The 17,211-nt window shown below is 42.3% G+C and overlaps 1 protein-coding gene across 1 annotated transcript in view; it reads left to right on the forward strand.

Annotated features, from left to right (window-relative positions):
- The window catches only part of LOC120430378 (fibrinogen alpha chain), a 251,720-nt gene that overhangs the window by 220,844 nt on the left and 13,665 nt on the right, over nucleotides 1–17,211 (forward strand). The window contains exons 3-4 of the mRNA XM_052709142.1: nucleotides 13,402–14,379; nucleotides 14,445–14,739. Coding sequence (XP_052565102.1) covers nucleotides 13,402–14,379; nucleotides 14,445–14,739 — 1,273 coding nt within the window. The remainder of the gene's footprint in view (nucleotides 1–13,401; nucleotides 14,380–14,444; nucleotides 14,740–17,211) is intronic.

The following is a 17,211-nucleotide window of genomic DNA, read 5'->3' on the forward strand; positions in this document are numbered from 1 at the left end:
TCAACCGACCTATTGTTGGATAGGTCATTGAAATTGTTTTAAAACGAATCTAAAATTTTGCAAAACTGGTAACCTTGTTTAAGTTAGGGACCATCCATAAACCACGTGGACATTTTTTTGGGAATCTATTACCCCCCCCCCTTCGTGGACAATTGTCCATACAAAAAAAATCTTATTTGTATGGGTCGTGGACAATCGCCATACCCCCCCCCCCCCCTAAGGTGTCCACGTGGTTTATGGATGGTCCCTTATAGGTATTTATGTATTTTTTATGTTTTTGAGTTATGTTTAAAAACGTCCAAAAATCTCCAATTCATTACTTCCAGCACCATCCATAATTTCTAAACCTTTGCAAAAGATCACTATAATGATGGCAAATTGACGCTCCTAAATGACCACCTTCTCATTGACCAATTTGAACTCTCAAAAACCCTCCGCCAGAAACCGCAGCCCCCATTTAGGCAGAGTAGCCCCATTTAGCCAATATTAATCACTTCACACCTGGGCCGTCCTTTGCATTGTGAAGGCCCGCCGGGTGCACTTTTCACCGATCTCATTCAGCGGTCCATGACGCCCCTAATAAAAAGCCATTTCTTCAAAGGGAAGCAAACACCCCTCCGGCCGATAAATATTCGTGGAGTAAAGGTCTCAAATTAAAATATTGCCGTGCGGTCAAAAATAAAAGAGTTGGGCAGCACAAAATAAAAAGAAACACCGTCGGACATCCCACATAAGCAGCGTAAAAAAAAGTTTTTGCGCCGATTTACAACATCCTGGGCACATGCCTAAAAGAGAGCAAAAAAGCTCAATGACGCAAAACGAGCAGCTGGGGATTGTAAAAAATGTCGATCAGTTAGTGAAATAAAACGCTAATGTACTACTTTACACGCCATTATTCAAATTTGTATGATCGACTGCCGGTTGATTCATGCTACAAGCGGGGTGTTATTGTCCCGGTATGAATGGGGTGAATTAGTTCAGAGATATTTGGCAATTGCTGAACACATTTTTAAACTTTAAAGCCAATAACTTTTCCTTGTCCCTATCAACCCTTTTCAACCCCCTCGTCGAAGGCCATAAACTAATTTTGCCACCCCCAACGCCGCCACAACGCCCCCGCAACATAAAATTATTTTGCCTAATGGTCACGACACGCGGCCAGAACGTGAACTGCAACGGTTCGCGTTCTGAAAAGTCACGAGATTATTAAATGTAAACAACCACACCCAAGCCAAGGGGTCGGCCGGTCGGCCGGTGTGATTTGTTCTGGTCATTGAGCCGCCAAGAACATTCACCAAAGTTTTGGTTCCCATGATTGGAGTTTGGGCAGGAGAGATCATTAGAAAGGAGATAAAAATGGTTTGAAAAGAATTTGTTATTTTATTGTTTGAAACAGTCGGACTAATCGAACACAGATTTTGCAATCAAAGTCTGTTTTATAAAAAATAAATTCAACGTAAAGAATTGCTCAATTAATATGGTTAACAGATTAACAAAATAACCATTATGTAACATAAATCACAAAAAATCATCGTTATCATATCGACCTTGCAACCTCTTTCGGCAGGTGAGCAAAAATTTGCCGCAAGCAATGCTGTCAATTTGAAGACTTTTTAAGTGCTTTTCTGGGCACCTTAAAAGTGAAAGGAAACCGAATTGTAGCCCATCCAACGGGGACTTCACCCAAAGTGCACAGAAGTCACTGTGCTAATTAGCACCAACAAAGCTGGTGCTTGATTTGAAGGCGCGATTATCGACGATAAAGTGATTTTTTTTTTGTTGGAGTAATTTCAGATTTCAAAATCGCTGTCAACTCAACGACTCATCTGCCACCGTATTGGGGCGCAGAAAGGGAGACCATAATTTGCTGGATGAAAAAAGAGCTGCCCTCGAGGGGTGATTTGGTCGAACAAAGTAAAAACGACTTGACGGTCCCTCGAGGGAGCTTAGCATGAAGAATTACGGAAGTGTTAAAAATTATGGGCTGCTCTGGGCGCTGTAGAAATGTCTTTTTAATGTGAGCCATTATTTTGTCATCAATTTGAACTGTGGGTAGGTTACGTTGTAGGAATGTTGGCAAAAAATTAACGAGTCTTGAAATACAATAAATAAATAATAATAAAATTTAATCCACTAATTAAAACTTTTATGACTTAATCCTAAGGCTACTAGCTGTTTAAGGAGTTTTTTTGCGCATATGCAGCATAACTTTCAATTAATCTTGTCCTAAATAAAATAATTGCTATTGAAATTGAATAATTGTCCAACTTCAATGCAGAAGAGTTTGAATGTAATCAAAGATCCAAACACTAAGACCTAGTTTTCCTGCAAAAAGGTTACTTCAAAGCCCATACTCTAGCTCGACCTTGCACGACCACCGTCCGGTTGGCGTGTCCAATTCCCCCGGACTACGAGGGAGGTCCCCTCATTATTTCCGCGTGCCTTAACGCCAACGCCACCACCAAGATCCGCCAAATCATCGTGATTTAATTGAATTTCCAACATCCACGCCAGCAGGGGGGAACGGCTGAGCTTTAGAAGTTTGATTTCGTTGGCGGTGGCCGGAATTATGCATATGGCGATTGTGTAACCCCAAAGACGGTGGTCGTGCCGAAGCAAATGTCATCCAGAACAACACCGCGCGGTACTCAATGAGAGGGCGGCGGCGTGTCTTTGACCAAGGCTTAGTTCCGACCGATTCTTGGCCGATCTTGCCACCGGCCATTGTTCCAAGTTCTCATTAAAAAGCAACTCCGCAGTTTGAAGTAGCGGCACACGTCCGAAAATTCAATGCAATCTCGGAAAAATAGGAAACAACCATTATTTTCCCATTACATCCGAGTCAGAATCGACTCCGAGCGTGGCAAATTGGCGTGATATCGCAAAGCTATGTGTTGAGGTACTGTTGAAGTTTCATGGCCCAGGATACTTGGAAGTTGCAAAATTTGGATGCAATGTTTTCGTGCACGCGAGCAAATCAAACAGAATAATAATCAAAACCAAAAAAAAGACCAAATGGGAATTGTTTTGAGAACAGCACCAGATTGTTTGCATTGAGAATAAAACTATAGAACATTAAACACATTAGACAGTAAAAAATTGTTTAAATTTGAAAGCTATAATTTTGGTAGTTTGAATATTACCTCTTTTATGATGTAATTTTACCTCAATTTAGACTGAAAAAACGTCATTACACCAGAATAGTGATAAAATTACACATTTTCAGAGGTAAAATTACACATTTTTTCTGACATAAAAGATGTACCCCTTCCCAGATGTAATATTACCATGACTTTTTATTTTCTGTGTATATCATTGGACGCAACGCTTGCTTAGAGCATATCCTAGACCTTATATCTTCCCAATACCCATCCAACTCTAAGCGAAATTTAATCTGGGATACCGTGGAAATCTTTCCTTATCTCCTTAAAATCAAATTTTCGGTGGCAATATCTTGAAAACGGAGCCCTTTATCAAAAATTCTGTAAAGTACATACTTTTCGATTGCAAATTCAATTTTACATAAAAAATTGAGGTCAATTTTTTTTTTGTGTAAAATTGTTCGGGGTACACGATGGTGATTAAATAAAATACACCCAGAACTGGACATCGGCATACGAGAGGATAAAGAGCACGATTCGATAGTAAAATGGTACTGTGTGCGCACTGAGAGGATAAATCCCGAAACTACCGAGAGTACTTTACTCATGGGTTCATCTTCAAAAAAAAGTTCATCTATCAAAAAAAAAAGTACCGGTACCGAGACTCGAACCAAAGACCTTCGGCATATTGAACCGTGCCTTTGCCGTATGGGCCACCATGGTTCGGTGGCGGTCATTTGTCCATATAAATTTTCTGTTTTTAATCACTTGCATGGCAATATCTCAGCAACTATGGGTCGTTTCAACAAAGTTCAAAAAGCAAAATATAGAGAATTTTCTCAGCTTTTCAAAAATATTTTTTTCAAGGGTAGGCAAACATGGGACCAAATTTTAAAAAATGAATAACTGCGACTCTTTTGAAAAAAAGTTACCTAAAAATGGCTATAACTTGAAAAGGTGCACTTTATCAAAATTTCACCGAAAAAATCAGTGTTGATTCAAAAAATCATAACTCGGTCAAAGATTTTTTGACCATTTTGGAAATTTCTGAAAAGTTTTCATTTGATGTCCTCTAAAAGATAACATAAAATAAAATAAAAATAAAAAAACGTTACTTAATCCACCCTTAGGTGGTTGGTGCCTTCCTCTCATTCAAAGGGTAATGCTATCCAAAATAGACACGCTCGTGGGAAGGTCTTTAAATTACCTATCCAAAGATAGGTCACATGATATATTTGGAATACGTTTTCATTCATTCAGACATTTGCTCAGAATTCGATTCTGAGTCGATAGGTATACATGAAGGTGGGTCTAGGAGATCTAATTGAGAAGTTCAGTTTTCGAGTGATTTTATAGCCTTTCCTCAGTAAGGTGAGGAAGGCAAAAAGTGCAAATCAAGTTTTAGTGACAAAAAGTTAAAATAAAAATCACCAATTTTTTTTAACGTGTACCTACAACTGCCGAAGACACCAAATCGATAAAAAAATTCCTTCAAAAGTTACAGATTTTTGAATTTTCACATATCTTTTTTGTATGAATAGCTGCCAAATTTGTATGGAAAATTATATGGACAAACTTATGATGCAAAATGGTTTCTTCGGGCATACCAAAGGCACCAAAAAAGTTTTAGCCGGATTAAAAAATACAAAAAATAAAATTAAAGAAAAATACCGATTCCATAGAGTACTGCTGATATGTTTGGTACAGAAATAAATTCAATTTGAAATAAGATTCTATTTTATTTTGTTATTTTGAAACCCTACCCGAAACCGACGTCCATTATTTCAACAATGCTATTGCGGGGAATCGGATAACCTCTTTTCAGCAGAGTGGACCAGTTTTACTTGGTAACTAACAGCTAAAAGCTAATGTTTATTATTAATTCATCGTTCATAATATTGTTATAGGTTTAACTTACATTTGGTTTCCTGATTTGCCTTTTGATTAACCAACTACGTTCGCGATTCCAACTGCAGAAACTGTAGGTAAGTAATTTCCTAATTTAGCTTAATTCATTTTGCTTTTCTAACCTAACATTTGTAAACAAATACTAACTTGATCTTTTCTCTAGTTCCAGGACTTTTCCCTGCCCGACTGGACGACTTCGCCGTTCTCCTTTGCCGAACTTCTTCAGCCTCCGCTCACAACACGGTCGAAAACTAGCTTAATTTCAATAATTAGACTAAATTCTCACCATCGCGTTACAAATTACCTTCGAACAAGAAATCTACCTTCGCCTTCTTCTCCGTTTGCAATGTTTACATTTGCTCATCCCACCCTGTCAGTCATACTACTCATAGCATGCCTGACCGTTACCCACTTTTGGGTTCGGTCCGTACGAGGGGTGTTCGTACGAGGTATTTCAACCGGGCGCGACGTCTCAACATACCCCGACCCGTTAAGATGGTCCGGCACTTCCGGTCCAGGCTTACACGCCTAATCCCAAAGCGCGCTCGTTGTGCAGCTCGTGGAATCCGTTCCACTCTTTCCGATACCGACTCCATGAACACATCCACAGGAAAATGCACCCACAGCTCATGCAGCAAGTCATCGTCCTGCCCCTCGAAGATCTGGATCCTACTTGGCCATTCCGCTGGCGCAAGCTTCCATGTGCAGCTCCTCCGGAGTCTCTCGTTCTCCGCCATCTGCTGCGACCCGTCACAACAAAATGCGTAAATCGTTGCCAAACTGTTGTTCTTGCGAGTGCCGTATTCCTTCGCCTTCGACACGTTCCTACCTTGCGTAGGGTCAATCACCTCCGGCTCTAAAGCAGCTTCTTCTTCTTCCAGCGTCCGTAATCCTAACTGCTGCTGATCCGATTCCGGCACGTACTCGTACTTTTGCTTACAGCGTCGATGCAGCAACTTTTCGTACCAGTCCCACACCGTGCTGCCACGACCTGCTACAGGCCCTATCTTTCTCCATCCATCGGTGTACCTCCACCCAACTGTTCCGCGCCACGGATTGCTTCGACGAGTTTTTGTTGTGAGTGACGCTGGTTTCCTACCCATCATCAACCACCGCTCTTTCAGCAGCAAACTCCTTTCGCGCTCATCCGTGCGCACGATCAGCTTCTTCTTTTTCGCTTTCAACCAGACCACCTTCTTCGCTGCACCTGAATATCCACACCTTCGACTGGTGTCGACAAACGCGCTGTCGATCTGTGTCTGGCCAAAGCGATTGATTTCTTCCTTCACTGTCGTTCCACAGCTCAGAAGTTGCCTAGATCCTTTTTCGGTCGTCGTGAGTCTGTCTTCTCCGGAATCTTGCAACGCATTGCTCTGCAACGGCTGACACGTAGGCTTCTGTGGAAGTTGTCGCTTCTGGTCTACAGCTTGTTGCCCTGAAGAAGTCCTCTGTAGTAGCGTTCCTTTTCCTTGCCCTACGAGTTCTTCTTCCTTCAACTTTAGCCGCCCTGATTTCAACCGAAACTCGTCCACATCCTCATCATGTCCGTCCAGCAATATGCACGATTCCGCTTGTTCCGGACAGCAGGAGTCTTTTGGATTTTGCAGTGAAGCGTCCTGATAAACCAGATCATTCGCAAATGAATTCCCGGAAATGCCATTCGGGAAAATTGGTATCTCAGCAGGTAGAGCGTTTGGGGAAGATTCAAGTTTGAGTCCACTTCCAGATCCTGGTTGTACTGTCGCTTCTAACCAGTGAACTTCCAACGGGAGCTCCTCAGAATCGAAATGTCGAGAAAAACCGGCCAACGCGCGATCTGAACCAAATTTGCCAGCTGGTAGCTCCGTATCGTCCACCCCAGCGCATGATTCTGATGCCGTCACGAAAAGTTTTTCCGAAACAACGTTCATCGTCTCCGTCAGTTTCACCATCGTACTGCCGACCTCGTACCCTCGTACCCGCTCTCGCAACTCATCCTTCCTGCTCTCCTCTTCCTGCTCCTCTTCTGCCTTGGTACTGTTCCCGACCACACCTTCGTAGCGCATCTCCCACCTCATCTGCAACTTTCTGCGATCCTGCTCAATCTGAGCCTGCAAATCGTTGAGCTCCTGCCGCTTCTTGAGCAAAGCTTCCTGCACAGCCAGTTTCTGCTGTCGTAGTCTAGCCAGACGTCCGCTGGAGCTTATGTTGGTCACACCAGGGTTTTCCTTGGGAAGTTGATGTCCGCCCGGGCCCGCCGGAGGCTGCTCTGATCGCTCGTCTTCAACGCATTTGACGATCAACCCCGACCGGTATAGATAGTCATCCAACTGCTTGAAAAGATCTCCTCTAGAGCATCTTCGCCTGGTGGTGCTTGGCATCATAATTGGACAAATCTTTTAGATTATATTGCGGGGAATCGGATAACCTCTTTTCAGCAGAGTGGACCAGTTTTACTTGGTAACTAACAGCTAAAAGCTAATGTTTATTATTAATTCATCGTTCATAATATTGTTATAGGTTTAACTTACATTTGGTTTCCTGATTTGCCTTTTGATTAACCAACTACGTTCGCGATTCCAACTGCAGAAACTGTAGGTAAGTAATTTCCTAATTTAGCTTAATTCATTTTGCTTTTCTAACCTAACATTTGTAAACAAATACTAACTTGATCTTTTCTCTAGTTCCAGGACTTTTCCCTGCCCGACTGGACGACTTCGCCGTTCTCCTTTGCCGAACTTCTTCAGCCTCCGCTCACAACACGGTCGAAAACTAGCTTAATTTCAATAATTAGACTAAATTCTCACCATCGCGTTACAAATTACCTTCGAACAAGAAATCTACCTTCGCCTTCTTCTCCGTTTGCAATGTTTACATTTGCTCATCCCACCCTGTCAGTCATACTACTCATAGCATGCCTGACCGTTACCCACTTTTGGGTTCGGTCCGTACGAGGGGTGTTCGTACGAGGTATTTCAACCGGGCGCGACGTCTCAACAAATGCTGTAAAATGTTGGTAAATGAATAAAAACATCAACATTTTGAGCCTTCACAGCGTCATTGCGTGCTATTTTGTAACAACGACCTTTCATTACTTTACAAGAAATCGATTTTTGAAGTTTGATGATAAATATTTTCAAAACTATGTATGAATAGTATAACAAAACACCATCATTAGCTCATTTTCGACAAAAATATTCGTTGTCAGAAAGATAGGACACAGCTTTCTACTAGAATTAGAAATGAAAGATACATTAAAAAATATGCATTTCCACAAAATGGTAATACAAATTTTTGAAATGAATTTAAAAAATATTGTGCAAACAGCGTAGAAAAAAAATGTAGATTTGATTTAAAAAACAAAAAGTTTTTGTTTTCCCCTTTGGGAATGTTTTGAAATACAAAAGGGAAAAATATATTAGTGTAGTTAAAAAATATTGGGGATGAGAAGCCGATAAACGAAACATTCCTATTATTTATTCGCTTATGATTTAATGCAATGAATCAATAAATAAGGTTTAAAATGTTTTTTTTATGTGGACAACAAAAAACAACTTCCAAAGAAAGATTTACTGACATTTTACTGCTTTTAGAACGATTTCATGACATACAGTTATTGTAGCAGTAACGCAATGTTGAAGCCAGTAAGACAACCGGTATTGACGTAAAATTAAGTTGCTTTCAGTGGTCACCATCAAAGAGAAATTTTAAAAGATAACGTTTTCTGGTTCAATATGCCTTGCTTGCCGCAAATATCCAATAAAAGAACAGGTATTGCGTTGAATCTGTTCATGAACACGATCATTATGGATATTGTCGACAGCAATTGTTAACAATCTGGAAGTAAAATATTTTTAGCTAAACGTTTTATAGTAATTGAGGAACATTCGGAACAACTTTCATGAACAATCTTTTACTGCAATCGATTAGTTCCGTAATGTGACCAGATATTAAGTGCAGGTTGTGTTGGTTAAAACATTGATCTCTTGTTTTTTTTTTTTTTTGGCAAACAAAAAACAACAGTTTAAGAAATAATTAACTGATCAAACTTCCCACACAAGTTCAACTACTTTCCCAGAGGAAATGCCAAAGTTTCTGGGTAATTCGGAGCGATCCTGTCAAAAACTGACTCCGTTAGCCAATAAATCGCTCAGTTTGTCTACAATCCCGACGACACCTTAAAATTCCTTCACCCAGAACGGCTCCAAACAAATCCCGGACACATCGTTCCTTACGATTCCAGTTGCCAGATTATTTCACCCAATTTCCAACCAGGAATAACTTATGGCAACCAATTACGAAAGTGCCATTTCTTCGACCGCACGAGAACCCGTTTACTGCCTCCGAGACCCAATTCGTGCCCAGCGTTCAGAATCGCACAGAAGGGGTTCCTGGGGACGACCCACAGACCTGCTGCGGAATCAAATTACATTTCGATCAGCGCACGGAGAAACCACGCGCGGGGGATGAATTATTCATTGAGTCTCGCTGGCCCATGAATGAACGAACACCGCCATCCATATGATCGAGCAACAGAAGTCGTTTGCAATTCTCATGACATTGCGCCGTCGTGTGGGGTTGGGGAAAGGGGGAGGAGTATCGACTGAGGAGAAATGCCAGGTAGGAGGTCAGGTGGACCGTCGTTTTGGACGGCATATTCTGTGCCAAACGATCGGACGAGGGTAGCGCGAAAAAAAAACGAGGGAGCGCAGATCGATCTCGATACTCCAGTTTTGTTTTGGGTTTATTTCTGCGGGGAGACATGTTTATAACCTGTTTCGTGCGACTTTACTGCGGGAGAGTTGAATGTGGGGGTAAGGGAAGGTTGATCATGTGCAGCGACACATGCGCGCCATATGATGTTGCATAATGTCAGTTTTCTTCTTGTGTCTTGAGAAATTGCAACGAAGGGTACCAGTTTGTGAGGTTGTGTTGACCATTTTGAGGTCAAATTCACGTACAAACATTGATGAGAAGGGATGATTACAGAACTAGAGAAATAAACTTCATCTTCTTACAAATTTAAAATTTTGAGTCCACAGATCAGTAACAGACGTAGAAGGTATGGGACAAAAATATTGTTATGATTGTGTGCTTTTTAGAACTTTTAAACTGCTCAAATTCGGAAGTATTCACCAAAACAAACACTGTCCCTTCAACAATCTCCAACCAACATGAGTAATTACGAAACAAATTGAAAACACACCCATCAGCAACCAGCAACCCTTCACCCAATCAATAAATTACCGGCACGAACAAAAACAAACTGTTGAAAGGCGGATATGGCAGAAACAGTCAAACTTGTAGTTAAAATCACCATAAACACCCCAAAACGATCGCCGCCACGACTGGGCCCTCCGGAGAGTCAGTCTCGACTAAATTAAACCATCAAGTTATTAATCACTGTCACAATTAGACAACACTGTTTAAAAGCCCATCTCTGTTGGCGGCTTTGTGAGAAACGGGAGAAGAAAGTCCACAAGAGAGAGGTTTCATGTTTGGGCAGACCAACTCTATTCCAGCTATAACGATTGCCATAAAAGAAAACAAAGGAAAACAACGCCCGCCACGGTTTATTAATCAATTAGATAATTAATTAAAACCGATTGGTGTGTGAGCGTTTGCCGCGTTCGGTTCGTTACTCTCCGCGTCAGTTTGGTTTTGTTTTCTAAAGTGTTTTTTTCGGAGTATTCGGTCCATATTTTGGTTTGTTCGGCCCGGGTTTTTTCAGGGAACCAGGAGACCTGTTGGTTCTGAGTGTTCTCTAACGTGTTTCCGTAAAAAATCCGGATTTTCGATACCGGTTGTGCTCCGTCGGTTGTTTGCACTGGTATTTGTGTTGAGGGCGGCTTCTCACTCTTAATGTGTGTGCGTTGTATCGTCGTGTTTTTTCGTTTTATGCGAGCAATGTTGGGGTGATGACTGGTCGAGTGCGCTGGCGGGTGGATCATCAAATGAGGAAATGGCTGCGCTAGGCTCCTGAGGATTGACCGTGGTGAGGCGGCATTGCACCAGGCCGTGCTGGGCCGTTTTTTCGCCATTCGTCCGGTGGCGCGCGGACCAGAGGAGCTGCAGGAAGCCCATTCGGAACTGACATTTTTGGTGAGCCCGTTCTGATTGCGTGCGTGTGTGGTAGTGTGTGTGTTGTACTGTGACAGAGAATGAATCATGTATGCGTGTGCGTGCGCGTTTAAAAATTGACAGTTTGGATCAGGGTGGGTCTGCTGTTTCAAGGTAGGCTTACTTAACCCTTTAAAGTCCATGGCTGCTAATATTAACAGATATTAACTGAGCGTTACAACTTTGCGTTTTTCTCTCTTTCTGTGGAATGCTTGAATTTAGAAAGTCGACGGCACAGGATCACTTTAAACTGCCATGATATCAGAAATCATACAACTTTTCGTTTATTAAATTTTGACTGTTGAACTGTTATGAATATTTTAATTGATTAACTATGGCCACAATTATCTATTTTAATGAATAATTTTTAATATGTCATAAAAAATCTCATGTTTTTATGATCTGATGTTTGATTAACTATTTTAAAGTATTTAAGTTTACTGGTATAATAAGTTGTGTGTAAGAGTTGGTATGAATGAGCTTGATTTATATTAATCAATTTATTTCCAGGTTTTTCAGATTAACTTCATAATTAATGGTAAAAATGCGCGCGCCAAATCGATTTTTTTTTAAATCAGTTGTGTCTTTTATTTTTTAAGATTACATTAATTGTTTTGTGATTTTAAAAGCCCTTCCTATATCATCGTTGATCAGAAGGTACGGCGTCGGGTAAATTGCGCAATTATTTTTCAAACAATGTGTTAAATTTTCACGGTAAAAAACTCATTTCTATAGAATCGTTTATCGAAAGACACTAACATTTAGGATAGACAATTAGCGCGCGTTTTTGAATTTTTTGATTCGATTGTCGGGACGCATTTTTTTTTCGCGTTCCGTTTTCGTCGATCGTCGTCGGTGTGATTTTCTCGTTAGTTATGTATTTGATACACATCACAGCCGGGTATCTTTGTTCTATGATTTGCAATTGTTTTACGGGAAGATTCGTTTTAAATTGCGTTAGCAAAATATAAATTATCATTCAATTCGACCATTCGTTTTCCGCGAATCGCGGCGACAAATATTGTTTCAACGCGATTGTTCAAGTTCTTCAGATAACATCATAACTCATCAGTCATTAATTGGTCGCTCATCTTATAATAATTTAAAAGTATAAATAGTCTCAGGTCAACTCTAAATAAATATGTAACGCTGAGTTTAACATTTCACCTTTTAAACAAACATAATTTTGATTCTATCTTTCCACAGCCGGCTGTCTAAGATTGAATCATTTATGCTAAACTCAATAAAAAATAACCGGTAATGGTCTCATCCGCATCATCCGACTGTTTGCCTTGAGAATACATAATACATCACCCTATTTAACGAAATTCATTGATTATTGGGCCACATCATCATCCTCTATGATGAATCCTGGTCATTACCCTTCCCCACTAACAAAATCCCAAGTAGAAGTAGTATTCCGGCACACGCGGGGGTGTGGATATCGTATAGAACCCACCCTTGGTAGCAGCCTGTGCTAACTAACATTCCCGTCCCATCCCCTCGAGATCTACAAACTGACATGGCGGGCGCCGTTGGTGGCCAACGACTGTTTCCTATTCGCACCGGCTCTAGTTTTGATGATCGTGATGTTTTATCTTTTCAGCGCATTCATGCATGCTGTTGATAAGGGAAACATCATTTGATCGTTGAAGCGTGTGACCGGTTGTGCTGATGGGATATTACGGTCCTGTTCAGCAACGGAGAAGGACAACCATGGGTGGTCTCTCATGCTCATGCTCAATTAGATAATTAATTAAAACCTTCTCTCCGTTTAGAGTGGTGGTGGAAACGAATCGGGTGTGACCAATTAAGGTAAAGCATGATTAAGATAGTCCATCTCTCTTGTTTTTGTCTGCTACAATTAGGTTGTTTCCTCCTTAAAAAATATCAAAGTTGTGAAAGAAGGCTTTTTTCACAACCACCCTATCGCCAGCATACTTGAAAGGGTAGCGTCGCTCCGCTGATACCACGTGATAAAGCATGTTAAGTGGACGCGAGCGCAGAAAAATGGCGTTTAATTCGCCATAATTAGGTGAAAAGTGGAAATGAAAGTCGTGTGCGTGGCGTGGCGGAAGCCGCTTCCCTTAAAAAGAGAGTTTTTAGCTGGGGTAGTCCAGATTGTTGTTTTCATAAATCATTTAATTTGAGCGCGTGCAAAAATGAGATAAGTCGACGCAACTTTGCACATTTTAATTAAAACGTACGAGATAGTGGAGCTTGGAAGAAATGTTTTAATTATAGGGTGGTCAACTGGAGAATTAATGGGATTTTCTTTCTTCTTTGTTCATAGGGAGCAGCAGCTGCTGAATGTGTTCGAAGTGGTGGTATCGACGTTGGAGGGCAAACTCCAGCGGATAGACAACCTGGACAAGGCGGTGGAGCATCTGATGCGACGGGTGGAATCGCTGGACAACAAGATGGCAGACAACATCCACAAGACCGATTCGGTCATTTCGAAGCTACGAAACCTGGACAGCAAACTTACCAGCGAGGATGATCGCCCGAACAGTGTACGAACGGCCAAGTCCACCAACAGTCTGGACAGTAGATTAGTGTCGCTAGACCAAAAGGTCAGCGATATCGATCACAAGCTCAACGGGCTCAAGAACCAAATCGACAGCAACTTCCTCCCAGTTGACGACATCAACGCCGAAGCCAGTGAGCGCAAAACGGTCAGCATGAACGTGGCGGAGATCACCAAAGCGATGCACTCCGAAGTCATGGGACACATCACCAAGGAACTCGGCCAGTTGCGATCGATCTCCGAAGGCATCGACAAGAAGCTGCAGTTCCACATCAACATCGTTTCGGAAAACCTCGGCAAAACCATCAACCTGCTCAACGAAGTGCACGACGCCGTCGTTGATCACAACATCAACTTCAGCTACAACAGCACCTCAACCCTGCCACCGTTCGTCAAAGCCAGCAAGATCGACATCCTGGTCAAACAAATCCGCCCAATCATGTCGGTGTCGGAAAAGATGGACGAAGTCTGGGACGTCGTCGTGGGTACCAAGAGTTCCGTCGACGACCTGGTGCCCAAATCGGACGCGCTGCTCACCCAGAACCAGCGCCAGGAGCGGGCGATCGGCGAGATTCACCACGATCTCAAGACCAAAACCAACCTGATCATCAACAACCTCGACATGGTGGAGAAGCGGCTCAAGAAGCAGGAGGACGACGTGGCGGTGCTGGCCCAGCGTCCCGTCCCGGCGGAACTGCTGATGGATCCGACGATCGACCGGCTGGTGGAATACGATCCCAACAGGTAAGAGCAGTTTGAGAGAGTTTGATCAACACAAGTAATATCACATTTAACCCCTTTCCCCAAAGATACTCGATCGTCGAGGACTTCACGGAGCCCCTCCCCACAACGACCTACCCTTCGCTATCCTCCTCCTCAACGGCCAGCAGTAGCAGTAGTAGCAGCAGCACAACCACCGCCAGCAACCAGATCCCGGCGAGCACCAGCAGCAACACCATCAGCGGCAACAGCAGCCAGACCGTCCAGGCCGGAGGTAAAACCGTTTCGCGCAAGGGTGGTATCATCTTCCCCAGTGTGAAGAACAAACCGTCCGTGCTGAACAACACCTTCGCCACCGACAGCCTGCTCTTCAAGGACATTAAAGTATGTATCGGTTCTTTTTTTTTCGACGTTTATTTTTTTTTTCTCCTGTCGAGAATATGCCTTTCGCCCCCGTTCTCTCTGTTTAGAGCCACGTTCATCACTCATCGACCTGGAGCGGGGGAGACCCGCGCGTGCCAACTATACCACCGCCGACTTCGACCTCCGGTGTGACCCCTCTCGCTTTCCGAAAGGAACACTACCCGACTACTGTAACGATAGAGCCATGACAATCTTTCAGGGTGGTTGCGTACTAAGCGTTTCGAAGGTATAGATGATTCGCTTGAGAAGCAACGCATCAGCTAAGATCACGATCGATCGCTGGAGTTGCTACGGCTGCAGGTCACCTCCTACTTGATACTTGGTAGTACCGCAGGTCTACAAAAAGTGGTTGCGCACTCGACACAGAACGACTCCACTTGCCGATCTCGATGACTTTTGACAGCAAACTATGAACTGTTCGTGGTAAACTAGCGCATGATGGATGGTGAAAATTTTGAAATTTCAGATTGCAGTATTCGAACCACTAAAAATTACGTCAAATCGATCGATTATGCAGTTTATCTGATCAACTGATGTTCATCAAGTTCAATTATTTTCTATTAGATCTGTCACAAGACTCCTAACAATCTCTAAATTTAAACATTTTTGGCTTTTACTAAAAGAGAAGGGTTCGTCGCTTTCGCAGTCATCCAAGTCCATGTTGTAAATAACTCATCATTTCGAAGGGTTTGTTCCTGAGATGGTCATAAACACTCATTAGCAGAGGTCCCAGTAGGCACATCTTCCGAGATTCACTGCTTCCGATTGCGCGCGGTCGCTAATTGGTTATTTATTTCCCAGCGTCCGTTGCCATAAATTGATGCGGTCGTTGCATTCGGATTCGGACGACAATCCGGAGTGCACGTTTTGTTGGGCATATTTTAGTGTTTTTGTTTACATCTGATCTACATCCCAACCAAATTTCCGAGTTCGGAACATGACACCAAAGGAAAGGGACATATCGTGAAGCAAACTCAATTAATTTGTCGGACATGAAGAACCGAAATACTAACGATTGCAGCGAGTTACATCACTCACGACAAGGGACAACAAGAAGTGCCACCGAAGAAAAGCTGCGTGTCGGAAAAATTAAGCATCGTGCGAGACTCACGCACCTTAAGACCGCGGCAGCTAGGTCGCACTTTAGAAGTGATGTTTGAATGGACGATACAAAAATCCCTTTGATTTAAAAAACATATTTAAAATTTCAAATAAAAATATGTTATAATTAAAAATAAGCTCATCGAAGATATGAAGAAACTATAAACAAACAATTCTCAAACATTTTTTTACTGTGCATCAGAACTGCAGCCACGTTTTGAATATCATAACAACAGAGATACGTGTTTGGTACCGCAAAACCAAACACGAAGAGTGCCCATGAGAGCACGGCGGAGCGGCGAACCTTTGCGATGAGACAATTTTATGCAACACTTCATAAATTAGATAAATATCGCGCGTTACTGCGCGTGAGCATGCACGCACGCACGGTACTTATGGTTCGGTTTTGAGTACCGTAAAGTAGGTTTACTGGCAGTTTTACTGATTTCATTTACTTGAGTAGCGCTCATGAAATTTGCAGGATTATTTAAGTTTTTTTTCTTTTTTTAATATGTGATACACGTTTTTGTGTTTCAGAAACGAGAGTGATCTTAATGAAGAATTCTTTGTTTCTTCTAATTATTTTTAAAATTTATGATCATGATCGCGACGATAAACATTCGTGGAAAACATAAACGTGCCAGCAATCATTTCCCAGAAACGCTTTGTTTCCTCGTCTAGCAAAAACCCATAAAGTTTAATTAAAATCAAATATGCCTCTAACATCGCACAAATCATGATTCACGACTACACCGACCGTGTACAGCGTAGCATATACGCCATCTCGGCTGGTCTCTTCTTCAACGTTGATTGCAATCGTCATCAACATCCTCCTCCACCACAAGGTTACTCATCTTGTAACGAGCCTAAATACTATACACAAACGACAGATTAAACGCGATAACTATTATCTCGGCCAGGCCGTGATTAATTGGCGTTGGGGCTTCCGCGAAACGGCCGGACGGACCTCCGGATGACGCCTGGCCTCCCTGCTCCTGGGGCAAAACGTGACTTGGACTCACCTCGTGACGAACGGTCCAACATATATATTGGGAAGCGATTAGATTGATCACTGGCAGCGTGCGGGAGCCCTCCCGTGAACAGCTTTCCCCGCACCGAACTCCCTAATTAACGGGGTGTTGATAAATCACTGGACTGTGGACAGGGTGGCAACTGGAGTGGTAGGAAATTCAATCTGAGAGTAAAAACCATTTTTTGCCTTTCTTACTAAAGAAAGGTATAGGTTTTACTTTAAGGCTGGACGTCATTTCCAGCTTCGTAAATATGTCGATTCAGCATAAATTTTAATCCGAAAAATCGCTAAAAAATCAC

The sequence above is a fragment of the Culex pipiens genome, chromosome 2, assembly GCF_016801865.2.
Source record: "Culex pipiens pallens isolate TS chromosome 2, TS_CPP_V2, whole genome shotgun sequence".
Lineage (NCBI taxonomy): Eukaryota > Metazoa > Arthropoda > Insecta > Diptera > Culicidae > Culex > Culex pipiens.